General features: G+C 41.5%; 1 protein-coding gene across 1 annotated transcript in view; it reads right to left on the minus strand.

Moving 5' to 3' along the window:
* Positions 1-26,980, minus strand: part of Itga8 (integrin subunit alpha 8) — a 176,394-nt gene that overhangs the window by 50,027 nt on the left and 99,387 nt on the right. The window contains exons 17-23 of the mRNA XM_041630731.1: positions 26,257-26,411; positions 24,701-24,838; positions 24,193-24,260; positions 22,522-22,669; positions 16,630-16,722; positions 11,413-11,492; positions 6,954-7,034 (exon numbers count right to left, since the gene is read on the minus strand). Of these exons, the coding sequence (XP_041486665.1) occupies positions 6,954-7,034; positions 11,413-11,492; positions 16,630-16,722; positions 22,522-22,669; positions 24,193-24,260; positions 24,701-24,838; positions 26,257-26,411 (763 nt within the window). The remainder of the gene's footprint in view (positions 1-6,953; positions 7,035-11,412; positions 11,493-16,629; positions 16,723-22,521; positions 22,670-24,192; positions 24,261-24,700; positions 24,839-26,256; positions 26,412-26,980) is intronic.

Here is a 26,980-nt window from a genome sequence, read left to right on the forward strand (position 1 = left end):
TGTATGAGCATGTGTGTATGTGTGTGTGTATTTTCCATGGCTCGTGTGTGTGTATTTGCCATTGCATGTATGTGTGTGTATTAGACATGGTGTGCACGTGCACATGCATGTGGGTATTTGCCATGGCTGTGTGTGTGCATGTGTGTTTGTGTATTTTCCATTACATGTGTGTGTGTGCGTGCATGCACGTGTGTATTTGCCATGGTGTGTGCATGTGTGTGGGTTTTTGTGTGTGTGTGTGTATTTGCCATGATGACATTCCTGTGGAGGTCAGAGGATGTCGTGTATGATTCAGAACTTCTACCATTTTGGTTTTGATCCTGGGGACAACAATTGGGTCCTTAGGCTGGGTAGCGAGTGCATTACCTGCTGCACCCCTCTCGTGGGTGCTGCTGCTTCCTCTCTCCATACAGCCTACCCCGTTGGATTAGTTTGAAAAGGCTGTGTATTCTGTAAATCTTCATGAACCTAATCTACATAGTGTTGCCACTGAAGGCTAAGCTTACTTAGTGCAGATCGGTGTTAAATCAACCCTTTGTCATGTGAATTGTTTGCCAACTGGCTCAAAGACTGGTTGATGCCATGTAGTAATGAGTCAAATGAAACAGTTCTAAGTACTTTTACCCCCTCCAAAAATAGCTTCTACTTAAGTTTATTTTTAAACTATTAAAACAACAACAAATAAAAATGGGCTTAACATAGAGCATGATAAAGCAGCTCAGAATAAACTCCAGTGACCGAAAGAAAATGTGGATTCCTGAAGGCTGACCACGAAAGATCTTCCACATAGCAACTACTTCTTCCTTGAAGAATTAATTATTGGAACCAATGTTTTAAAAGCATAATCAGAGGACAGAGTTTTGTTATGCGATATGGCCAAAATGAACATTTACACTGTCAGAGAATAAACTATGGTCAATTGTTGGACATTAATGCAACAACTAAAACAGCTGCATCCACCCGAGAAACCCGGTTTTAATTAGCTGTTTGGATTATTGCCAATAAGGAATAGAAATTTCTTTTTTCACTGTACCCGATGGCAGAAATACGTGAGGAAACATTAATTCCCTAAGACGAATGTGTGAGAATGAAGGGAGTTACAGCCTTTCAATGCCTTGGAATTACTTATACATTATATGAAAAAAATTCCCCATTATATGAAAAAAATTTTAATTTATTTACAAAAATTTAAATTTAGAATTACAAAGCAGTTAATATATGTGGTATCATCATCATTATTGTTTTTATTATTATTGGTTTTGTAAGACAAAGTTTCTCTGTATAGCCCTGGTGCTCCTGGAACTTGCTCTATAGGTCAGGTTGGCCTCAAACTCAGAGATCCATCTGCCTCTGCCTCTCAAGTGCTGTGATTAAAGTATACACTACTATACCCAGCTTGGTTTCTATCATTTGGGGGTTGTAAAACTAAAATGAACTGCAGAGTATTGGGTGGCACAGATTTGCAATCCCAGATATCCACAGGCCTGTAATTCTAGCTACTCAAGAGTGGGCCAGCAGGACCGAAAGCTCCAAGTCTGTAGAGCAAGTTCAAGGCCCACTTTGAAAACTTGTGACTTCTGCCTTGAAAGAAAAAGTAGAAGGAAGCTCAAGGAGGTAGCTGTGTGGCTGGGCATTACTTAGCATACCCAAGGTCCGAGGTGCAGTGAACAACACACCCAACCCAAATAATAAACAATAACAAAACTCTGAGATAACAGAGGAGGAGGCAAGGGTTCGTGAACACTAGTGACAATTCTGAAACCACAGGAGACAGCAGAAATGAATGCTATTTTTTCTTCTCTGAGCTTTTAAAACAGTGGCTTTCTTTGAGAAAGAGAGAAGGGAATGAAATTAAAACTCAACAAAAATAAAACAATACTAACTCCTAACTCCATATCACTGTACTTCAAGTAAATCACTGCCCTTGAGTCAGATGAATAGGAGAAATTATAGAGCAAGTAAGAAAATAGATCTGAGTTCTAAGGAAACCCACCATAGCAGCAGTTTAGAATGTCGCTAAAGTCATTCTTTTGCCAAGCTTGTATGCGCATCTATGTGTATGTGTGTGTGCATGTGGGTATGAGTATGTATGTGTGTTTGTGCATGTGTGTGAGTGAGTGAGTGAGTGGTGTATGCTCGTGTATGTGTGCCTATGTATGTCCATGTATGTGGATGCCGGTGGTACTAGCAGGTGTCTTCGTCTATCACTTTCCAGAACAGTTTTTGATATGGGTCTCTGACTGAATCTGGAACTTACTGACTGGAAAGGACTAACTGGCCAGCATGCCCCAGTGAGCCTCTTCTTTCTTCTCCTGCAGTGCTAAGATTGCAGCGATGCATGCCATACTTGGCTCCTTAGAGTAGGGACTGGGGGTTGGGTCTTAGGTTGTCATACTTGCTTGCACTGCAAATGCTTTATTGACTGTGCCATCTCACTGGCCCTCGATTAAGTCACTCTTAAAGAAAAATATATAGTGCTAATATTTTTACAAGTAAAAAAAACTCCAAAGATAGAATTTCGAGATGAAATTGGGGGCAAACACACACACACATACAGGGGGGGGGTCGGTGGAGGAGAGAGTAATATCAAATCCACTAGGGAAAAACAATACAGAAAAGCACAAAATAGACGAGAAGGAGCAGAAGTAGAAAGAGGTGTGTGGCCAGGTGCTGGAAGAATAGCCACCCTTCTCCTTGTTCCCCAGAACAAGGCAGTGATGGAAGAAGATAGGTCTAGCCCTGAGAGGCACAGTATCAAGAAGTCCGAGACTGTGTTTAAGTCTGAGTCAAGAGAGGGGAAAGAGAGCTACTCAGGCCCTTCTGAAATCAGTACTTTCTGCCCTGGGGGAGCAGAGAATTCCCAATGGAAGTAAAAAACCAAGAAACCCAGACTATAAACCTCAGCTGGAGGTAGGCAAGAGAAGACAAGGGGCTGGGAGAGAGGATGACACTCAGGCACACATCCAGAAGGAACACTCAGCCTTCTGAAGGGTGGGGTGTGTGCTCGTGCTGAGGCTAAAGAGATGCTCGGAAGTTAGGAACACTTGGATGTAGGAATGCTTCCAGTACATTCAATGAATCTGGTATCCCTTGACACTCAAGAAAGAAAATGATACTATAAGAAAATGACAGATCAATACTTCTCATGAGCATAATAAACATAAAAGTTACTAGCATAATTCTAGCCAATTCAAATCTGGAGTATCTTCTCCAGAAACAAGCTTAGTTTAAACTTTCAAAACAAAAATTAAGCAGCTCACAATTTTCATGGACCCGTGAAGAGGGAGACAGAACCATTTAATCATCTTTATAGGCACAGGCAAAGCACTGGACAGAACTGAATAGGTATTCATTCTAGCGGTTCTCAAGCAAAAATGAACAAAACGTGAAAGGGAACAGCCAGAACGTGGTAAACAGCATCTACGGAAACCATAATGTTAGCATCCAGCTAAACATGAAAGACTGAACCACTGTAAGAGCGAGAATAAAGCAAGGATGTCTCCTCGCACCACGTCTATCCCATCATGAACAAGTGAGCCTAGTCTTTGCTGTAAGAGGAGAAAAACAAAAGAAGGACAGTCAACAAGTCCAAGAAGAGGTCTGGCCTTGGTCCTCATTTTCAGCACGATAATTTCTAAGATACAATATGGCTGCCAGAAGTGACAAGGTCTGAGGCTTTGGACACACTAGATATTCCAGCAAGAGGAGTTGCTGTGATAGTGTCTAATCCAGAAACTTCAGCAGTGTAATTTATATGGGAGACTTGGTCGTATTATCTCGGTCAGCTTGGAGATGGATCACTTGGGTGGGTGGGCAATCCATCAATAACGCCTCTTTACAAGGACTAAGGAAACTTTGCCCCTGAGGCTTAGGGCACGGCAGGCGACACTCCCTGCATGCTGTTACACACCAGTGTGGGGAAGTAGTAGGTCATACCCTCCAGACAAGGACAAAGAGAAGCCAGAGTTTGTCACTTGTCCAGGTCCTTCTTTATATCCTTCTTCCTTTGGTGAGCTCAATCTGATTTTCCCCCAGTTGTAACCTGTTTCTGTGAGCTTGATAGATTAGGACAGGATCTGGGAGCTGCTTGTGTTAGTTAGACACGACAGTGCTTGTGCTAACTTGTTCTCCATTGCTGTGATAGAATGTTCTGACCAAAGACAACTTTGGGAAGAAAGGGGTCTATTTCGGCCTATAGTTTCAGGTATTAGTCTATCACTGAGGGAAGTCAGGGACAGGAACACAAGGAGAAACTGAAGTGGAAACCAGGAGGAGGGCGGCTGTTCCCGGCTGACTCACAGGGCTCACCCTGGAGGAGGGCTGTTACTGGCTAGCTCACAGGGTTCTGAGGGTTCTGCTCAGTCAGATTTCTTACACAGCCCAGACCACCTGCCTAGGGATGGATTGACATCCAAGAGGTCTAGGAAGGCTGGGCCCTCCCACATCAGTCATCAATCAGCCACTCACAGACATGGTCACAAGCTAATCTGATTGCGGCATTTCTTCAGTAGAGGATTCCTTTCCCCAGGTGACAGGTTGTGACAAGTTGACAATAAAAAACAAAACAAAACAAAACTAGGATCCGGTTCTTTTGGGGGATCCGCAACTTTATAGCTGGTTAAATTTATGCATATACAGTTTGAAAAGTAAGAAGGAACACAATTTTTGTTCACAGGCAACATACATATGCAATAAAAAAAAAATCTAGGAAATCAACAAAATTCACTGCAACTTACATGCTTGTCAAACATGAGGACATGTTCCCCCATTTCAAAACTTCCCATCCCTGTTATATGGCACAGCAAAATATCTAGGGCTAGACCCTTACATTTGAGCAAAAGATTTGTTTTAAAAGTGTCACAGTAATGAAAGGGGTGAAATGGTGGGCTCTCCAGCAAACAGGCCAAGAAGAAACAGATACACAGGAGTGAAACACATTTCGGGCCTTACTTTACACCAGTCACAAAAGTTGCCCGGAAGGGAATTGTAAACCTAAACAGAATGCTAAACATTGGAGAAGGGAAAGGACAAAGCTTGCTGTGAGCCCAGAGGGGCAGTTATTATCCAGAGAGGACCCAACGGCACAAACCATGACAAAACCTGTTGATAGATTTTCATTCTTTAAACAATATTGTTAGGAAAATATAGAGTCAAATACATCATATGGGGATAAATTATTTTAAGGCCAGATACATGGCAAGGGATTTCCTACCCAGGACATGTAACAAGACAAACAATTTCATAGTGAATGAATGGATGAAAGATCGAAGCAGATACTTCACGGAAAAAGGAGAGACTAGTGGCAAACAACCCTGGAAGAAATATACAGTACCATTAGTCCTTAAGCAAAGGGACTCTAAAATGCACACTTACTATACTAGAATGTATGTGTGTATGCGTGTGCATGTGTGCATGTGCGTGTGTGTGTGTGTGTGTGTGTGTGTGTGTGTGTGCGTATGAGTGTATTTTCTCACATGCTGGCATGGATGGGAGACTTGGGACTCTCTTGCATTACTAATGGGAATTCACAAAAGGCATGGCTCAGCCTTCAGCCCTTCCGCAAGGCAATTGGGCAAGCTCTTATAAACATGTATTTACCATATAACTCAGTAGTAGCTCCATTTGGGAGAACAAATATCCCAACAAAAACTTGTATGTGAATAGCCATAGCGGCTATGTCTCACTCAACCAACAGGCTCAGAGTTAAGGCTGGACCACCCTGAGAGTGAACTTTCACCCAGTTCTTCCGGGAGTGAGATTTGGTAAAAGTCATTTACAAGTGATTTGATGTCAGTCAGTAAAGTGAGTAGCACACTCTAGCTGGTCTTGAAATCCCACTTCTTAGCATATTTCTTCCATATTGTACCAGAAGATGTGCATGAAAAGTTCTAAAAATTAGGGGTGTGGGAGCTCCAAACGTTCATAGAATGAATGTGTGATAGTGGAATTTTACAACATAACACTCTTGTATCAATAAGCTGATGAATTACAAGCATAGGTGCTAAGATGGGCAAATCTCACAAGCATTTATGTGAATCAAAAAAAAAAAAAACCCCAACAAAACAACCCACAGTAGTGAGTATTAACAAGGTCACAGAATAAGGTTCAAAAGACTATCTCATAGGAGGGATACAGTCGCTGTTACTGGGAGTGAGCTCCGGAGACAGATTGACTGTGGTTATAGTTTAGCTTCCAGTGTTTTCTAGCAGTGTTCACAACCCCCTGACTTATACATGGAGGGAATCAGCATAGTGAAATGGCTCTGCATGCAGAGATCCTGGAGGAGTGAGCACCAGCCAGGACATGTGGAAAGGAAGGCAAGCAGGATCCTGGAGCCCAAGGAGAATGTGGTTTAAAATACCAGTTAATGCTTTTAGCTGCTATTGGTCTGAAGAAAGCAGACTTACAGTAACAAAATCAATAAAAGCCGCTGCTACAACCCAATTTCCTTCTTCGCCAAGCAAGGTTTCCTAGCTGGGAGTCATTCAAAGACTTCCCTTGAGCTTCTCCCTCCTCACTCCCCTTCTCAAAGAATAGGACGGATGGACAGACCAGGATACAGAACGCGGAGTCATTGATGCTCACATATATGCTAGCAGTTTTCCAAACTCACAATGAGATGGGCAAGGTTAAATGACCACCACGTTAAACAATTCTAGTGAAAGTGAGGATTTTCCTCCGGACAATCATACATCTATCTATCCAATTAGTTTCTCATTAGTGGTATTCCTAGTTTGGTTACTAAAGTCTTGGTCTGGGCAATTAAGTGACCTCTTGCTTTGATATCATTAGACGTAATTGTTTTACAAGGTTCATTTTGCTTGCTGATGGTCGAATGCTGAGCAGGAAGGATGAAAACCAGTAACTGAACTGAACATGAATGTCGTTTTGTCTAGTCCTTCATTGTAAGTCTTTACACACAAAAATTAAACATAATGATGCACCACACTTACCCTCTTATTTCTACTTGAGCGACAGCGGTGATGTTGATTCGCAGACTCACAAAATTGCTGTCTGGATTGTCCTTGTTGGAGCTGAAACAGCAAAGACATGATTTCAGTATACTTTCTCACAGTCACGAGAAACCTTCTGTACATCACAAGAGCAAACCACATTTCCAATTTCAGCCCTTGGGAAAACCACAGCATTTATTCTACAAAATCATAACCACTTGTCCAGGGAGATGCTAAGGGCTTTGGGGATCTATAGAAAGCAATCAGCAGTCCCTGGGGTGATGCCTCGTTTGAAAGCACAGTGGCGATGGGAGAAGCAAGTACCTTTTAGTTAGACTAAACCGAAGGGGCACTGAATGGCATTTGTTTTCCTGCTTCTACCTCAGACAAATTCTTTTGCTTCCCTACATATCATGCTCAGTGCCATTCAGATAGGAAATGACAGCTCAGTCAACTCCAGATTTTCCATGCTAATAAATGGAGACCTGGCATAAATAACTCAGAACATCTCATAACTGGGAAAACTTTTGGACTTGGCTCTACAGTGCGTCACACCATATGCTGTTTTGTCGGCAATTTTTATCTTCCTTATGCTTTATTTCTTAAGTTAATGTTAATATTTAAATAAGTGTTTTATTATATTTATAAGTTAATACTACTATATAAAATAAGTGATTACAGTCATTTTACCCCCATGAGCTGTCCATGGCAAGGAACAAGAGGGATTAGAAGCCCGGCTATGGCATTGAGAGGCATGAGAAAACTGGGCATTGCATAAGCAAGCGGTTCAGAGGACATGGTGCTTGTGAAATGCTTCAAGAGTCTTGAGACAGTATGAGTTTCATAACTTCTCTTTGAATATGGCTGAAAAATTTAAGTTTGCTGCTTTTCCCTCAAGCAAATAGGATTAATTATCAATTATGAAACTGAACTTTGCAAAAAAGAATACATGTTAAGCAGTCAGGGCTTAAAAGGAAAATTAACTAGAACTCCCAAGAGGCTAAAGCAGCACCTGGTCCTTAGATGTAGCTGCCACCCACACTTCATGCCCCCTCTGTGCCTTCATCGAAGTCAGAGATGGAGCTACTACTTTGGGTGGTGGTTATAGCCAGGTTGGTAAGAAGGGAGAGCCTGCCCTGTGGTTCTCATGAGTGCTGCTTGGCTTCAGTGGGCAAGCTCTCTGTGTGAAGATGGCCACAGGGTAGATTTGCATGAGTGTTCTGATGCTCTCCCAGCCATGGCTTGGGAAAGGAATCGATAAAATCCTGCTTCCAACTAGAGAAAACAGGGTTGTTTCCAAAGTGCCTTTGAAAAGACCTTGTTGGTTCTGTTTTACTCAGGAGACAACTTAAACTGCCAACACTGGTAAAGATGCAACTGGCAGATGTCAGGCTCGTTCCCTGAAGGGAACATCCCCCTGCTAAGCTTGCGATGGAATCTACAGGAACTCCCCACCCCCCCAATTAAAGTTCCATCTCCAACCACTAATTTCGCTTTTACCACATCTGGGGGGAAGGCTTCTTTATCCCTTTAAAAAGAAAGCATTCAAAAATTCAACTACTGGAAATTGTCTTTGAACTTGAATTTAAGATGAGTTGCAGAGGATGTTTTGATTTTTTAATCACATTTATTTATCTATGCACTTATATATGTGTATGTGAGTATATGTGTGTGCCACAGCATGAGACTGGAGGTTGGGGAAGAACTGTAGGAGTTGGTTCTTTCCTTTAAAACCAAGTAGGTCCTGGGGAATTGAACTTGGTCATCAGGCTTAACAATAACAATAAGTATCTTCATCTGGTGAGCCATCCTCCCTGACCACCTCCTTTGAAATTCAGCGAGAGCAGAGGCTGACATAGCTCAGTCCCCGATTGTGTAGTGAGCATAGCTCTTTCACAGTATGCCAGTGTGGGTCACTTTGCACTGTGGCAATGCTGGCAAGGTTCCCGGCAAGGAAGGATCTGACTTGCTATATAACTCATATGCTTCCTTGACATCTTTCCTGGAAGGAAACTTCCCCCACTAATACCATAGCTACATGCCAACAAGCAACCCATCATCATAAGACCCTGGGTTTTTATACCATCCCCTTAGTTCCACAGAAGGAATGATGAATTTCCCTTCTGTAACTATAACCCATGTCACATAAGAAAGACATTGTTTTTCTCCTTATTAATACAATGCCATTTCCTATTGACTTCTGTTTTCCAGTATTCCTTCTATATACTCTGGCCTTTGGAATGCCAATGAAGACATTATACGTCACTTAACCATGACTGAGAAAGCAACTTCCAGGATGCTCATGAAGGTGTATATGGAACTGTGTCCTGCACTTCAGGGTGGAGAGATCATTTTATGCAATTATTTGGTAACAGGAAATATTTTAAGTGAATTAGTGTATGAAACCAGCCTACTTTCTGACTTTAACTTGTGTAAAGGGGCATTCATTGTGGAGCACAGTAATCAATACATGGAAGAGTGCAGACTGTGTAGCATTTGACCTAATTTAGTTTTTGTTTGAACACATTTAACTTGAATGCAAAGCCACCTCTGTGAATCCTTACATCTTTGCAGTTAGCCAGCAAAGCATACAGATCAACACCTTCAAATACTTTAGTATTTGTTATGAAGGTGTCCTCAAACTCTTTTATTCCCCAAATAAATTGAAAATTTTATCCCTGATCCATAACACAGTTTTTTCTGAATTTTTATAATTTTCAAAATAATATTACAATTGTCTTGAGCAGAAGTGGAATATGATCATGACTTGATTTTAGAAGAAGGTACATACATGCTAACCATGTTGTCATTTCTGATTCCGCCATATCTAACCCTTCATCAATGGATTCAGTTTTTATAAGAGGAGCATCTTTCCACACATGACAAAAGACTTCATACTTGTAGCGCAAGGCTTTAGACCCATGAAGGATCAATGACGTCAGCAATGATGGGGAGACACAGAAACCTCAAGTGCTTTTGTCTAAGGTGACATCAGTGCCCACACTTTAAGATTTAAAACTTGGTAATATGCACTCACAAGATTTTAAAAATGAAAAGTCTGGGGACCCAAGATTCACCAGAAAAAAACACTTAATTCAAGAAGGTGAGAAGCTAATTAAACTAATTACAATCAAGAAGCTAATTAAGGTGAGAAAGGAGCCTCTGAGCCAGCTACAAGGCTTCCTTTCCCTGGAAAGCTGCATCAAAGCTTTGGGTGGGGACAAGGAGAGGGGGTGGGTAACACATTTAGATTTAAACAGTTAATTCTTATCCTAAGATTTTTCTCAAACCTTTAGTTGATGTAGGTATTAAGGAAGTATTCCACCATACAGAATAATTATCATAAAACTTATCATACTCTAATATCTCTCTGTCTTATAAGATATTAAGGTAAATTACATAGTGTTTGATAACCAACTAATAAACACCAACTTTACAGCCACTTGCATGGTTTCAGCAAAGATTCCACGTGGTAGGCAGAATATAAATAATAATTGGAAGTGCCCATGAGCCATCTATATTAGTGTTTTATTTTTTTAAGATTTTTAAATGCTTGACTGCAAAAGAAATCCATTTGATAGGGTATCTTGTTAGATCTATATTTCTCAATAAGGAATCATTCATGTACAAGACTATTGTACTGCATTATATATTAGTTATATTATATTATATCTATTTCATTCCATTTTCTTTTCTTTTAATATGAGTCTAGAACCATTTAATTGATTCCATTACAATGCACTGAAGTTTGTATCTGAGAAAACCCAGTATGCATGCTTCATTTCTCTGGAAGTCTTTCTGCTCACGACATATTTCTAGTCATAAAGGAGCTAACAGAATAGAAAATGAAAGGGCAAGGCCGTGGCCAGATCTCTAGGACAGGTGGGCAGCTGTATGCATGACTACTAGTTACTAGTGAAGGACCTGGTCCCCACACAGTATTAGGTCATGTTGACCTGCCACAGAATGCCACTCACACCATCCAGAGTCTGAGTCCTTCCTGAACATTTGGGAGATGACAAGATTTCACTTAGAAGATGTATTTTCTTCTCCCAGATTGCCCCCAGGAATGAGCTGACTGCCTGCTGAGTGCAGAGTGAGGTTAGGTTTAGTACTTTCCTCTCTATAGTGTAGTACAGAACAGTCCGGAACAGTACAGTACAAGAGTGCTGTGTCCAGAAGGAGGAAACATGGAGGTGAATCAACAGACGCAGGGAGCTATTCAAGACACAATCTGACTATTTTGCATCCTGGCCTTAATCTCTTTCAAAATGCAAAACAACAACAACAAAAAAGGTGAAATAATTGAGAACAATAAAGAAGAACGAGGTGGTGAGAGTCTAGATTCTTATTCTAGGAGAATTTTTAATGTGCAGGTACTTGGCAGCAGGGTGCATATTAACCACGCATCTCTTCATTCATGGGTGCTGTCAACAAAGTAAGCATTTAAAAGTCTAACCTTCTGACTTGGAGATCGAAGTTAATGCTCGTATTTGTTTTCTCAAGACGAGGAACAGCAAATCGGAGGCCCAGAGAAAACTAAAAGCAAAACACAACACACATGGGACACAAAGGTGTTTGTAGGAGGACCTTATCCACAGCGTGACAGTCCCACCTTAGCCATTCCGCCACTCCACTCCAACACCATCACAGCCTTCCATCCCCCACTCTGGATGACTGGGAGGTAAGAGGAAATCTGCTAGCAAACCACAGGGCCTAGGAGACTCAGTTCAATACACACTTTGGCTCTCTCTACTTGGCCTTGTTGCCTGTCTTCTGCTACCGCGCTGATGTAGAACTTCTAACAACACAATATGGAAGATTTAGAGAACTGTGGTGCTTCTGTTTAACGGATGCGGTGTAGCTGTAGGGATCACAGCTGTGTGCCAATGCAATAATGCATGTGACAATTCTAATATAGTGATGCTCAACCAAGAATGATGGTTACAGAGTTCTGTGTGCCATGTATGTTAGCTATGGTCTGGGAAGTCCACACAAGCAAAATTATTATATGTTTAAGAAGACTGGGAGTGTACTGTAAGGAATATTGCAGGAGAGCATGTTGTAGTCAGGTTGTACTGTAAGGAATATTCCAGGAGAACATGTTATAGTCAGGTTGGGGTTATGGTTGTGAGGATTCCTTTGTCCTTCTTCATTTTCCAAATTGTGAAAAGTGCTCCTGAAAATAGGTTTGTAAGTGGAGAACAGGGAGCCCATGGGGAATCGGGATGAGGAAGTGAAATGGAAGCTATTGTATATATGTAACACCCTCTGTAAACCATGGTGCTACATGGTCGTCCAAGCAAAACTCTATGCCCTGTTTGCCTTATCTCAGGGACACTTATGTTGACATATTCCAATCCAATAGCTGTCAGAGGATTAGAGCAACAAAGGCAGAGCTGGGATTTCAATCCCTGTAAGGCAGATTCCAGAAACAGCCCTTACAGCTATTGCATTGTGCAAATGAAACCAGCAACAGAAAACAATGTTATTTAATCAGCAGCAATGACCTGTGATAATTTATCATAACTCCTCCACCCATGGTCCTTACCTTAATGCTGTATGCATTAGCATCATTTTGTGTTTGTGTGTATATTCTCATGTATGTGCATATGTATATGGAAGCCAGAGAATGACAGAGGCCTCTCTTTCTATAGCTCCCTACCTCATCACCTTGTTTCTATTACTGTTTTAGTTTGACAGATTTCTCACTGAACCTGGGGCCCCAGAGATCTTTTTGTGTTACCTCCTAGAACTTGGTTTTAGGCTGTTCTGAAGCACCTGGCTGGGGAGAGTATACGAATCTTGATTATAAAATGTGTACAATGCTTTAATGGTTAAGTGAGGAACTGCTTAACAATTTCAAATGTGTCTGTATTTGTTGGACCTCTGCATATGCTCTTCTCTCTTCTTCAGGAGATTTTTATCTTTACTTTGTCTTGCATTTTCTACTTCAAGAGCTTCTGAAAACTTAGGCTTTGTAACTCAGGGTAAGAGAGGTAATGAATTGGATGTTGAATGGCCTAAGACAGGTAAGCGTTCCTTTCTTATCCTCTGTCTCCATTATTATTCTTTTCTTACACAGCCTATGATGTTGCTAATATCAGTGCCCTGTTTCATAGGAATACAGTGTTTTCATATTATCTATCAGGTGTTTGTTAAGTAGCAGACTTATGGTGGTACACCAAGAAGGATGTGATAAAAAAATGTTGAAAGTATGGGAGTGGGAGTGTGTCCTTGTGCACACATGCAGTCATTGTGTTGAAGGCTGCCTAAAGTTAGTCCTCATACAGAACAATCTATATAGTGCTATGGGATTCCCTTCTGTATGCTGTGAATACCACTGGTTAATACAGAACTGTCTTGGCCTGTGATAGGGCAAAAGAGTAGAGATAGGCTGGGAAAACTAAACTGAATGCTGGGAGAAAGGAGGTAGAGTCAGGGAGAAGCCATGGAGCACTGCTGGAGACAAATGTGCTGAAACTTTGTTGGTAAGCCATGACCTCATGGTGGTGCACAGATGAAGGAAAATGGGTTAAATTAAGATGTAAGAGTTATCCAATAAGAAGCTAGAGCTAATGGGCCAAGCAGTGATTTAAGTAATATAGTTTCTGTGTGATTATTTTGGGGCTGAGCAGCTGGGAACCAACAAGCAGCCCCTCTCCCTACAACAATATAGAGTGAAGACAGACAAGACCTGTCAATTTCCTATAGGTAAGCATCACAAGCAGAGGCTGGAAAGATGATGACTCAGCAAGTAAGAGACCTTGCTGCTCATTCTTCTCTCGCCCCTGTGAACCATCCTACACATGTGGCATATACCCATACACATAAATAAAATAAAATTTAAAATAGTCATAGATCAAAATGTGTGCCACTTTTTTCCTTTGGAGAAATTTGCAAATATGAACCTTATTAGCACATAAAAACTATTTTATAGCATCATGGCATCTTCTTGTTTACATGTACATGTTTTTTACATGTAAACAACTTTTCTCTTTAAAAATCAGAAGTCAGAATTGTAATTACTGAGTGAACAGATTTAAATTAATAGTAAAAGTCATTTGAAAATTTTTCTTTTAAATTTTGAGCCTGGGATAAATATCCCTGGGTAGTTATTTGTTGAATGGTTTTAAACAGTAGGACTGCTTTTTCACCTGCAATTCGCTCCACTCCGTGGCCAGAGAGTGCTTTTTAACATGCAGCCTGAAGAGTGAGGGAATCAACATGTTTTATACCAAACCAGAATGCAATAAAGTCCGGTGTGTTTGAGGTCATTCGAGGGCAAGATAAGAAACCTATTAGCTTTCTTCTACAGGGACTTGGAGATAAATGAATCCAAACAATTTACTTCCCTGCCTTCTCCAGATTATTTGCTGGTAAAACGGATTGATAGTCTCTCACATAAACACTCCCATGGTGCAGACCACACTGCCATTTCCCTCCCTTTTCCACTGTGGCACTGGTGGCCGCATTGAGTTCAGTTTTACTCACAGTTATTGGTGCTTTGAGATCATCTGCCATCTAAATTTAATAGTCTCGGTACTGAATGAGAATGAGTGACCCTATCTGAATGCTGGTGTCGATACCCTCATGTCTTTCAGGTAAATACAATATTGTATCAAGTGGTGGGATTTATTTCCTTGCAAACTAACAAAACTGAGGTTAGTTTCTAACTGAAAGGACTATCATGGGAAAATGTCTTATTCTGTCTTTCATATCTTCTTTTCAACATCCATCTGTTGTTCATTACCTTCCATTCAAGTACTTTGCACAGTGTTGTAGGCCAGATAGAACCTGGGCTTTGTGGTCAGGCCTGGTTGGAATCCTGGTTCTGCCTTTCATCACCAGTGTGACTTCAGGCGATGTGTTTGTCTTTTCCAGGCCACAGTGTCCTTGTCTATTAAACAGGTGAGATGCAGTGGGCTAACACTGACACAGTTCTCTCGTGATGGTCTAGGGACACAGAGGGCATTTGGTACATGAGAGCTAACGGGAATCTGTTAAGGGATTTCACTGGAGTTGAAATGTTTAAGTTAATGAATGAATTAATTTTTTTTATACAAGAAGTAAGTTTACATGATTTCAGCTAGCCACGTTTTTTAAATACCCAAGATCAGTGTACTAAAATAGTGTAAAGGAGTAAAATTATGATTGATCGTACACGCTCCTGGAGTACACATTGGGAAGAGGTATTATTTCAGAAAAGGTTGCTGACGCTCAGTTCAGGTTGTGAAACACTGGGATAAAAGATCGATTTGCCAGAAGACACATCAACACTTTTGAAAGGCAATCCTGAGTCTTTCCAGGGATACATAGGATAGGCAACAGGACCCTGAAGTCCCCTTGAAAGGATGGCCAAGCGGCATGGGTGTCTCGAGCCCACCAGGGAGGTATCCCCATGCAAAACGATGCTATCATAAACTTTCACCAAGTTCTGTTCAAACAGGACATTCCGCTGATGACAGAAACACCTAAGTAAGGATTAACAGAGGATTATGTACATTCTCTTTATTGTGATTTAGTTGTGTGACCTTTTCAGAGTCTCAGAATTTGTTCCATGGCTTCAAAATTGCTGCTGTTATATTTATTATGAGGCGTTGCTGTTGAGAATTAAGCTGAGTTGAGCAAGTTATCCTGAGTCAGTGCCTACTCTTCTCTCTCAAGATCACTACTCGGCTTATTTTCCTTTCGACACTATGATCTTTGTATTATTTTTCAAATATATTTTATTTAAAATTGATTGATTGTGTGTGTGTGTGTGTGTGTGTGTGTGTGTGTGTGAGAGAGAGAGAGAGAGAGAGAGAGAGAGAGAGAGAGAGGTGTTCAGGTGTTCATAGAGGCCAGAAGAGGATGTTGGGCCTTCTGGAACTACAGTTCTATTGTGGGGGTGCTGGAAACAGAACTCTAATGCCCTGGAAAACAAAGCACTCTTACTGTCGAGACGCCTCTCTACCCCTATTTTTCAAACATAGACCTAGCAAAATCATTTACAAACCAGGTATGACTATTTCTAACATGAAAATACTATAATATTCACATGGGAGGCATATTGGAAAAAAGTTCTCTTTGCTTTGCTAATGTAGTTTAAAAATTATCTCCTCTCCCCCTTTAGACAAGGCTGGCCTTGAACCCACTGTAGCTTGGGGATGGGCTTGAATTTCTGGTCCTCTTTCCGCCAGCTCTTGAGTGCTGGCATTAAAGGCATGTGACTACACTCCTTGTTGGCTTACACAGTACCAGGGCTCGAACCCAGGACTTTGTGCGTGCTACGCAGTCATTCTACCAAGTAAACTACATTCTTAGCCCTCTTAAGTAGCTTATTTTAAAGCTTTTTAACTTAATATTGTAGTTTAAAGATAAAATCTATATTAGAATTAAAAGAAAATAATCAAAGGCAAAAATCTGAGGCGCACGTGTGCTCACGGACTTTCTGTGACTACAAGATGTAATATATAAAGTCTACAGCAAAAGTGTGTGAAAGCATTGATCTGTGACTTTGACCCACCATTATCACTCCATGTAGGTTAACACGCTAAATCCCTGTCTGCTGGTAATTTCCTGGGCAATCTGTTTTAGCTGCTGTTTGCTGGGTGCTAATTGGGGGACTTTCCCACTAGTCCTCTGTAAAATTCAATCAGTCAGAGATCAGGAAGGACTGCTGGTGTTCTCTTACGTTTGTGCCAGCCACCATTGGGTTCCCAAGGTCACACACCACCATCCTGGTCACATTTTCCATCTTGTATTCACAGCTCAGCGGCCTCAGTCCCTACAACAGGAAAAGAGCACCGTTATGGAGTTCAGGGGCAGAATGAGTTACATCCTGTTGCATGCAATGTGGGAGGCCCAGAGCTCCCCTTGATTTCAAACACCTGTGTGGGTCATGCTGCACCAAGTTAATCCAATCTGATACCATCGACTCAAGAGCAAAATCCGGAGGAAAAAGAACAAGTTAAACTTTAGGAGAAGTTGTGTAAGCACATGCTTTGCTGAGGAACCAGAGGCTCGGAGAGTACTTATGTGGACATTTTGTACTTTCACTGTCTTAATGTTAAACTCAGAACAGTAAGATCGAAAAGCGATCAAACATGAACAAAGAGATTTATTCCTGACGTTCCTATCACAAAAGTGAAACTATGAGGATGCATACACAGTTGCTGTGTCTCTATGGCCATTTGCAGAGGAATTGCCTTGAGCCCAGCTTCTGACACATCACAGAGGAACCCTTTGTTAGATCTTGTGTGTCAGATCCTTCAAATATTTAAGATGTAATTTTTAAAAATTGACTTTTTAGGTTAGCATACAAAGGAATGAGTATTTTCTTTCCTTTTTTAAAAAAAGTATTTGTTTTCTTAGAGAGAGAGAGAGAGAGAGAGAGAGAGAGAGTAAGCACACATATGTTTGAGTGACTTTGAAGGCCAGAAGAGGGTGTTGGATCCCTGGGTTTGGAGTTACAGGCATGACACTGTTGTATTCTCTCTCGGCCCTCACAGAAGCATTTTCATTCCTATGTGCTATATACACATTGCTTTCGATAGCCCCCACCTGTACTGTACCCCACTTTCTCTGGTGAATGTTCACGGTTTGTGTTTAACTGGTTCTTCCTCTCTATGCCCCTCTCTCTACACCCAATACTGATCAGAACTTCTGAATACTCTAGCTTGAGGAGGTTCCTGTTTTCGTCTGAATAAGTCTCAGTTTTCCTGAAGATAATGGGGTGCAGAGACCCTTCTCCGCGGCCTCTGCCCCTCCCAAGCCCACCCATGTCTTCATGGCTGGGTGGAAATTCACCCTTCACTTTCCACTCCAACTCCTTATCTGTCTTTCCAAACCTGACGGTGTAGCTGACAATGTCTTACATTTCTCCATCATTTCATCCTAAGTCATTCTTTGCCATCAAATTGTGGCCTGCCCCCTTCATCCCCAAAGATAATTAATATATGAATGGCTTTCACAGTGGCGCATTCTTTGGGGAACATCCGGGAAGTCAGTAGATGAAGGTTTCTACTATGACAATCCCTTACTCATCTAGTACTGCTACTAGGATATTATATAAGGAAACAATATGAGGTTTGTCAAGGAAAAGCTTTAGAAATGTTTCTCCATTCCTTTCTACCTTGGGACACCACCCCCTCCCCAACCCTCACCCAAACTAAGAAAAACCAAACCAAAAATCTTCTAGTCTCTACATGAGGAACTCTATAGTCAACACATTGAGGCTGTAAGCATTAGCATGGCAGGACTTCCGGAAGCTGTCCCTGTCTTAGTGTCTGGAGCGGAGTTTGCACAAAGCATCTGAGCAGGGTAGAAGCAGTTCCCACATTGTCCCCTAAAGAGGGAACTACAAGGAGGTGCCTAGTCTAGCATCTCCCAGGTAACCACGCAGAGTCTGATGAGCGGGAAACCTAGTCTAGCATCTCCCAGGTAACCATGCAGAGTCTGATGAGCGGGAAAGAGCCGAGTGGCTGCTACTCGGCTGAACTCGCTTTCACGCAAGGTTACAAATGCCGTGCAGAGGGCATGGTAACTTTCTCGCACAACTTTCCAGAGCCGGCAATCTCTTTACTCAAAAGGAGGTTTATTGGGTATTCATCTTTACAACTCGCAACCTAGAGTAACAACACAGAGATGTTTCATGCTGAGATTATTAATCATGGAAGCAAAACAAAATTAAAAAGCTTTCGAAAGTATCCATGTTTCCCCTGGCTACAACTCAGGGATTTAGTTTTTATAGTTAAAATGCTTGACTTGTTTGAAGGTGGAAGATCACATGTACTTTTAAAAAATTTATTTTTAAATTAAAAGTATTTATTTTATTTTATGTGTTATGAGTATCTTGCCTATATGTATGCATGTGTCCTGCATGCCTGACACCCAAAGAGGCCAGAAGCAGGCACTGAAATCCCCTAGAACTGGAGATATGGATTCAAGTTAACATGTGGGTGTTAGGAACCAAACCCAGTTCCTTAGCAGCAAGTGCTCTTCACTACCCAGCCATCTTGCCAGTTCCCAAAGATACCCTTCCCTCAGGCTTCCTACAAACAGTTCTTTGCCATCAGTTGAAACATTTCCCTCCCCCTCGTGTCCCCTTCACCCTCTTTCTTTTTCTTTTCTTTTTCTTTTTAGTCTTAATTTTCTCTCTCTCTGATGAAAAAAGAAACCATTTTTTCCTAGACATTGCTGGATTGTTTTTCTCACTGGTTCCAGGAACATTTTTGTTCTAATCCATTTCTGGCTCATAGAGCATTCTTCGCTCCCTTATTCAGTCACTGAAAATATTTATCTTGGGGCTGCTACTTTACCAGGTAAACAAGACCCCACGCCCTTATTGAATCTCTAATCATGACAACAGTTCTATCAGGTGAATTATAATAAGCAATGGAGATGCAATTACAGAAGAATTCACTGTTTTTTTTTTCTTAGTTTGTTTGTTTTTTTAGTTAGAAAGCAAATAGAATTTACGGAAGGTATGCATATGTGTTTAAACAATCAGAGAAGACATCCTGGAGGAGGTAGCATCTAACTAAGCTAACGAGGAAAGGGCTTATTGATAGTTCAAAACAGGAGAGATTTGACTGGTTTTGCAATACAACAGCCAAGTAACTTGAGCACACTGCACAAGTCTGCTTATGTACAAACTCTAGAACAAATTTGATTCTTCTCTATAAGGTTAGCATCAGGATCAGGCAAATTCAATGCTTGCAGGAGTACAGAGCAGTATCCAAACCACAACAACTGTGTAGTGCATGTTGATAATCTTCATTATTAGCTGCCTGCAGTTATTAGTAGATTATAATTATTATGAAGACCCGAAAGATAAATATAAAGAAGTCACTGGAGATGGTAAAGTTATAGTACTAGTGTGTCAGTGCACATTAGAGGGATGAACCAAACAGAAATTCACTAGAGCTAGAATTTAGGTCATGGGGCTGAATGAAGCAGCAACTACTAGGGAGGCTGAAGGCACAGGGACAAGGAAGAGCATGAAAGAAAAAAAATATATAAATAAAGAAGAGAAATAAAAAAGAGAAAGAAAGGAAGGAGAAAAAAGAGGGAGAAAGGAGGAGGGAAATATGGAAGGTAGGAGAGCGGGAGGGAGGGAGAAAGAAAGGAAGAAAGAAAGAGGGTAAGGAAGAAGAGAGGGAATGAAAATAAGGAAAGGAAAAAGAAAAAATTGGATACAAAAAATTATGTACATGTCTAGTCTCATGGATTCTTATTTTGTTATTTTCTCAATTTAAAAAAATTGAACCAAACAGCAATCAAGTATCTTTGAAACTTAAAATCATTATGAATTTCTATTCAAGAAAGTGATTTAAAAGTACATACACTCATCAAATTGTGTACTGAGACTCTTCCTGTCAAATCCATCCTCACTGGCAGGCAGGACAGTTAGAAGGAAAGTCTCCCTGCTCTTCCCAAGAATATATGCAGTTGTCATGTCATTTTTCCTCCCTCACTGCAACCATCAGCATCCCTTGATATTCTAATTTCTCCAAGGAATGATCGAAAATGCTCCCATTTTCTCCTTCCTCTAGTTATGGTGCTTTTATGTTTGTCTCTGTTATTTCAGTAAGTAATAGACAGACGGTGAGTGCAGCTCTCACCCAACACATCAGGGTGTTCAGTGGCCGTTTTAAATTGAAAATGCCATCTCATGATAAAACCTCTGCAGGCAAAGAGAACAAAAGAGAAGGAAAGGCAGAAGAGATGGCTCAGGGGCTAAGAGCACTAACTTCTCTTTCAGAAGACCTGGGTTCAGATCCCACGAGCCCCACTAAGCAGCTCATAGCCACTTGAAACTCCAGCTCCAGATGATCTGACGGCCTCTTCTGACTTCCACACACATATCTACACATACATACACACACATACACACACACACACACACACACACACACACTAAAAATAAGTCTTTTAAGAGGAGGAAAAAGCATGTCGCCTACAAATACTTACATGATATATAAACAAATAACAAACATTTAACTTAAGTGTATTTTTTTAAAATACTTCTGGGTTCCCATCAAATTTTTGTTTTTATTCCCTACGCATCATCCCAGAGACCCCTGACTTTGTTTTTAAAAAACCTCTGTTTTAGAATGTTCTTTTACCAGAACATCCATCCAGTTTGTTGTTCATTTTGCTGCAATGGAAAACACCAGCAAGCCCTTATCTGTATCTTTGGCTATGAACATTGTAGCAGGCATCATCCATAATCTCAACCGAGACTGATGTTTCTTCCTTCCTTCCTCCCTTCCTTCCTTCCTTCCTTCCTCCCTCCCTCCCTCCCTCCCTTCTTTCTTTCCTTCCTTCTTTCCTTCCTTCCTTTCTTTTTTCTTTCCCCTCTTTCCCTCCCTCCCTTCCTTCCTTCCTTCCTTCCTTCCTTCCTTTCTCTTTCTCACCCCTATTCTCTATTTCTTTTGACAGTATCTCCCTATATGTACAGGCTGGCCTTGAACTTGTGATCCTTCTTTCTCTCCCTCCCAAGTGCTAGATTATAAGGATACACAATCACACCAGGCATTGTTTCTGTAACTTTTTAGATGCTCTTACAATGACCTCACATCAGACAGATTACTTTCCATGACATTGCTCAACCATTAGACTATGAAAGCCCCTTAGAGAATGTGGTCTTGAAAAAGTGGTGGACACATAATAAATTTTAGTTAAATAAATCCAACAGCAAGCATTTATGGGGTGCTCATGCTATTCCTATTCCTGAGAAAGAATGTGAAACTTAGTCTCTGCCCTTAATTGAATGTCTTGAACAGTTCTGAAACAGGGGACCTGACAATCTCTCAGACATTTATAACAATGTGTTTGGTTTGTTTGCTTGCTTATTTGTTTTGGTCTTTTTAGTTAGTTTGATATGTAGCTCATGTAGGTCGTCAACTCATGGATTCATTTGCCCCAGCCTCCTGGCTGCTGGATTAGATATATGCCCCCACTGGTCTATTTAGAATGTTTTTCCAGACAAAGCAATTAAGAATACTACAGGTTCCCAGGACACACTGGATGGGAAGAGTCGTGTTCTGGTAAAGATCCAAAAGGCCATAAATAGCAATTGTACCTTTTCAATAAACAGTGACATTGAGGACTGGCACACCAGGAAGAAACAGGCCCTACTCTGCTCGCAGGCCCAAAAATGTGGACTAAGAAGAAAGAAAAATGAACTTGTTTCCTTTGCAATTTCTGTTCAGCCTGTTATCAGTGCTCAGCAGGACTGGTTGGCTCTTCTTCCATCACCAGTAATAAAAACCAGGCCTCCTGTGATCCGCTTGGAACTTAAAGGAACTCAAACCAAGGCTCACAAAGTCAGTGAGGAGAGGGGGTTAGCCTGGGAAATGAGTCATCTGCCTCTTTGGCTGGTCTTTGCTTTGCTTCAGCTCCTGGTCTTTGGCTGATTCATCTTCATACTGTGGCAAAGAGAGATTCTGATACTTCATAGCCCATCTCCCGGGCTCATTGCTAGTCTGAGCTGACAAAGGAAGGCACCATTCTGATCTCTTTTGAGAGGAGATTAAGCCTTGTTGATCAGACTTAGTGTTTATGTGGATTCAAGCCTTACCTTGCTATTGCGCTCAATCCCAACATAATCTGCTTCCTCAGGGATCATAACGAAGAGTTCAGCTTCGTAGGCTCCTTCTCCTTCATTTCTTGCATTTATTATGAGCATAAGGTGATTTTCATCCCCGATAATTATCTGATGTTTATCTCTAAAAAAAAACCCAGTTTAAAAAGAGTGATTATGTAGCTCAACATCACATGCTTCATGAATCTATTTTGGAAATTTAAATACTGTGTGCCTGTAATCTAAGCACTCAGGAAACTGGGGTGGGAGAATTGGATTTTGAGGCGATCCTGAACTATTGAGCTACATAGCAACAGTGTGTCTTCAAACAAACAAACAAACAAACCAACAAAGAAAAAATAATGATTTAGGAGGAAAAAAAGAAAAATTCAAACACAAGGCTAGGACTGAGAAAGAAGGTACCTGGTCAAGAAGGGCTGGTAGGAAGATTTAAGGGAACAATTTCTGAATGGGGAGGGTGGGAAAATGTTCAGTGACGTGCAAGCAACTATTTAACAATTTGTTCTAAAAAAATAAAACCGATACATATCATTTGTGGATTCCAGTGTTGTGTCCTCCCACCTTGACCAATTTGAAGCTATCAACACACTGTTCAGTCGGCTAACAAAACTCCTGCAAACTTAACATTTGACTTCGGAGCCAGAATGAAGAGCTCCCAACTCCTCCATATCACTCAGAACACACATTAGGGAGAGAGCAAGCTGTAGGGAAAGAAAGAGGGCGGGTTTAGAGACAGCAATAGAGGGAGGACACACAGCAACACGGATGAGAAGAGGGAAAAAGAGGCAGGCGACACAGGATCGCAAGTGGCTGATAGAGGGTTCTAAGGTATTTTAAGAAGCTTTGCTTACTTTGAACTCCAAATGAAATCAATATTTAAAAATGCCTCTTCCACTCCTCTCACCCCCCCAAAGCTATTGCTTTTGACACTTACTAAATTATGAACATTGGGACAAGTCCCCTTGAGAGATTACCAAGCTGATTCCAAACACTAGCAGTGCAGGAGTTCCTGGGAGAGTGGTGTTCATCCCACTTTTCCACCCAGGGGTGTCTCAGCCCTACTCCAATTTCTTTCCACAACCCAACAGGGCAATTACCAGCTCTGGAGTCAGGCCTTGCCATCACAAGCAGCTGTGAAGCCCTTTTATTCTCATTTGACTCTCTGACACTTTCTGCTTGACTCCCTGGTGTGTCTTTTAAGTCCTCCCCCAAGTAAATTAAAATTAATTTTGTTTTGACAGTTTTAAGGAGGCCTTTGAATCATGGGGTGCTGCAAAAACAAGTTTGGTTAAGGTGTGGACTGAACCGGCTTGTCTGAACCCTTTCTCACTTGACTGAGGTAGGTAAACAGAACCTGAGCCACACCGCACATGGATTTACTTTCAACAAAACCGCTTTTGCTCCCCCCCCCCCACTCTTGCTGAAAGATGAAATGGCCCAGGCAAGATCTCAGGGTCTGTCACTTGACACCAGTGACAGTGGACTGACCAGATCAGAGGCCAATCCAAAATGTGGCCCCTCTCAAGAATTCCATGCCGTACTCCCCTACCCCCAGTTCTTGGGAGAATATACTTTCCCCAAAGCAGCTTTAAGTAAACACCCATAGACCACCAGGTGTGATGCACGCGTTTATTTATTTAAACTTACGGTCTAGCTGACAGCTTCAAGTCGGGGACACAGAGATTGTCTTCTCCACAGTCCACCAGGATGTGAGCCTGTGTTGAGGAAGTGAGGCATCAGGAAGAAGCTGAGAAAACTCAAATCAGACCCTTCCCCTTGAAGATGCTAAGCGATTCTATCAGCTAAACCAGAACTTTGGTTTCACTGTGCAGAGGCCTCCCAATGCCATCTGCTGTGATGTTAAGTGATCTCTGGATAGAGGCACATTTCCTTGCCCGTTTCCAGTTTGCTCTGAAGTGTCTGTAGAGGATGCTAACTGCACCGTTCTTAGGATGACTGCCTGTCTTGCTTCCATTGCTACTACATTTGAACAAAGCAAACTGTGGTTGCATAAAGGGAAAGGCTTCCAAAATAACAATGAGGAAACATGCTCAGAGCAGGTCTCTACTGCTGTGTATCTCTGCACACAGATGGGAATGAGAAGGGCGCAGGAACAACCCTCTCCAGAGAATGGGAAACGCCTTCAAGGACTTACCTGCTCAGTAACTACGTTGTCCCTGTAGTGATTCAAAATGGGTTTCACTTCCAGGCCATCTGTAAAGGTGGAATCATCCAAACTGTAGTTCAGGCTAATGTTGATTGGAGATAATTTATCTCGGAATTCAGTTTCATCCTAGGAAAAAAAGTCACCAACTCAAGCCCATATCACTACAAGATATTAGTCTATGACAAGCAGGCAACACTAGACCCCCATCAGCGTTAGTGTAGGACAACGTTCACAGCAACAAGCTGAACTGGGTGCTAATATATGTGGTCTGCAATAGATAAGATATGCTCAGTGATGACATCACCTACAGCCAAGGCTTCCCTGGGAGCTCCTAGAGCAATGGTTCTCAATCGGTGGGTCACAACACCTTTAGGGGTTTAATGACCCTTTAGCAGGGGGTCGTATATCAGATAACCTGCATATCAGATATTTACAATATGATTCATAAGAGTAGCAAAATTATAGTTATGAAGTAGCAACAAAAATAATTTTTGGTTGGGGATCACACAACATGAGGAACTATGTTAAAGGGTCACAGCGTTAGGAAGGTTGAGCGCCCCCACACTGGAGGAAATCCTTAGGGTACCACGGACCCCAACACCTGAGTCCGCATGAGTCATGTCACCAGTAAAACATGCACCACAAGTGCCAGAGTACACCATGCATCGGGATGTTTGTTTTGGTGAAGTTGCCAGAAGCTTCTCGTGGGTTCAGTGGAAGAAAACATTTTACTCTTGTTCCCCCTTTTTTTTTATTTCTTTCAAGTTGTTTCAGTGAACTTTAAAACATCTTCAGCACATTTGAAGATGTCTTAGATAAAGGAACAAAAGTCCTGAGGTGAGGAGAGGGCAGCCAGTACTAAGCTCTGAGCATGCAACCAGCATCCCAGATGGGGGAAGGGGCTCATGACCTGGCTCTACATTCTCAAGGGTAGCTGTGGATCTTTGGTCCTCACTAGGATTCTCTGTTAACTAAGTCCTAATGGGAAGAGAAGAAACGGGACTACTGGCCACCGTAGGACAACCGGCAGCATGGCGGTGGATAATTGGGCCCCAAATATTTGAAATTTTAAATTTCATGAGAATTTGTAAAAGCACATCACCTTTAAAAACACAATTACAAATTATTTTTAATGAAAGTTTACTTGTCTTAATGTTTCCCCAAGCCAGCTCTAAGTACATCTTGATAAAGTCTAACAGGACATACTCACATAGGATTAAAAAAAAATCAAATAAATTGTGTTGATCTTTTATGTATGGGGGAGGGAAGGCAGTTAAAAATAAAAGTCACCTGAGTTAAATGTTATTATTAAGATTTTGTCAAAAACGAGAAAGAAGCCTTAGAAATGAATAGCAACAAATCATTGGGTTAGTTGAAGTCAGGGTCAGCAGGAAGTATTCAACCTTATGCTAGAGTTTCCTCCCAGGAAAATGAGACTAGACAGATGGGATGTCTGTGGCAAGTGTGGAGGTTAACTAGATAGGAATGGTTGGAATCTAGGTTCCAATGTGAGAAGCCCCAGAAGTGATTTCTAGAAAACTTACTCGAAGGTAAACGCTGAAATCCTGGCAGTGGAGGGATCTCTGTTGCCTTATCACGAAGGGGAACGTGAGATGGGGCTGGTGGTTATGGAGGAAGAGAGTCCGCTTGATGGCTCCTTTTTGCTTCAGGAAATCTAGCTGCACCTCAGCCACCAGAGCTAAAGGACAGAGAGAGGATGAACAAAGTCACAGGAGGGACAGCACTGGGCAACCACAGTGCTGTCAGGGGTAGGGACTTATTCAGGGAAACCTTTTCTTTTCATAGCTGGATCAAATAACACATAAGTTGAAGAAGTATTAAAAAAAATATTGTCCTGTATATAACTGTTTTGGGGCTCTGCATGCATGTGCGGTGTATGTGTGTGCACATGTTCATGTGTTTATATGTGCACGTTTGTTTATGTGCATGTGGAAGTCAGAGGTTGACACTGGGTGTCTTACTTGATTTCTCCCACCCACTTATTTTTTGAGGCAGGGTCTCTCACTGAGCCTGGAGTTCACCAGTTTGTTTAGAGTGCTGATCAGTGAGGGCTAGGCAGTGCCTGTCTCTACTTCTCCAGACTCGTATTACAGAGGCATCTGCCACATTTGGCCTTTATATAGTACTGATTCATATTTAGGCCCTCATGCTTGCACAGGAGAACTTTACAACTAAGCTTTCTCTCTTGCCCATATTTTGTAACTTAAATTATATACATCTATATAACATATCACTTTTCCAAAATTA

This window comes from Microtus oregoni, unplaced genomic scaffold, assembly GCF_018167655.1.
Source record: "Microtus oregoni isolate MIOR12 unplaced genomic scaffold, Mior012 000035F_ref0000213, whole genome shotgun sequence".
Taxonomy (NCBI): domain Eukaryota; kingdom Metazoa; phylum Chordata; class Mammalia; order Rodentia; family Cricetidae; genus Microtus; species Microtus oregoni.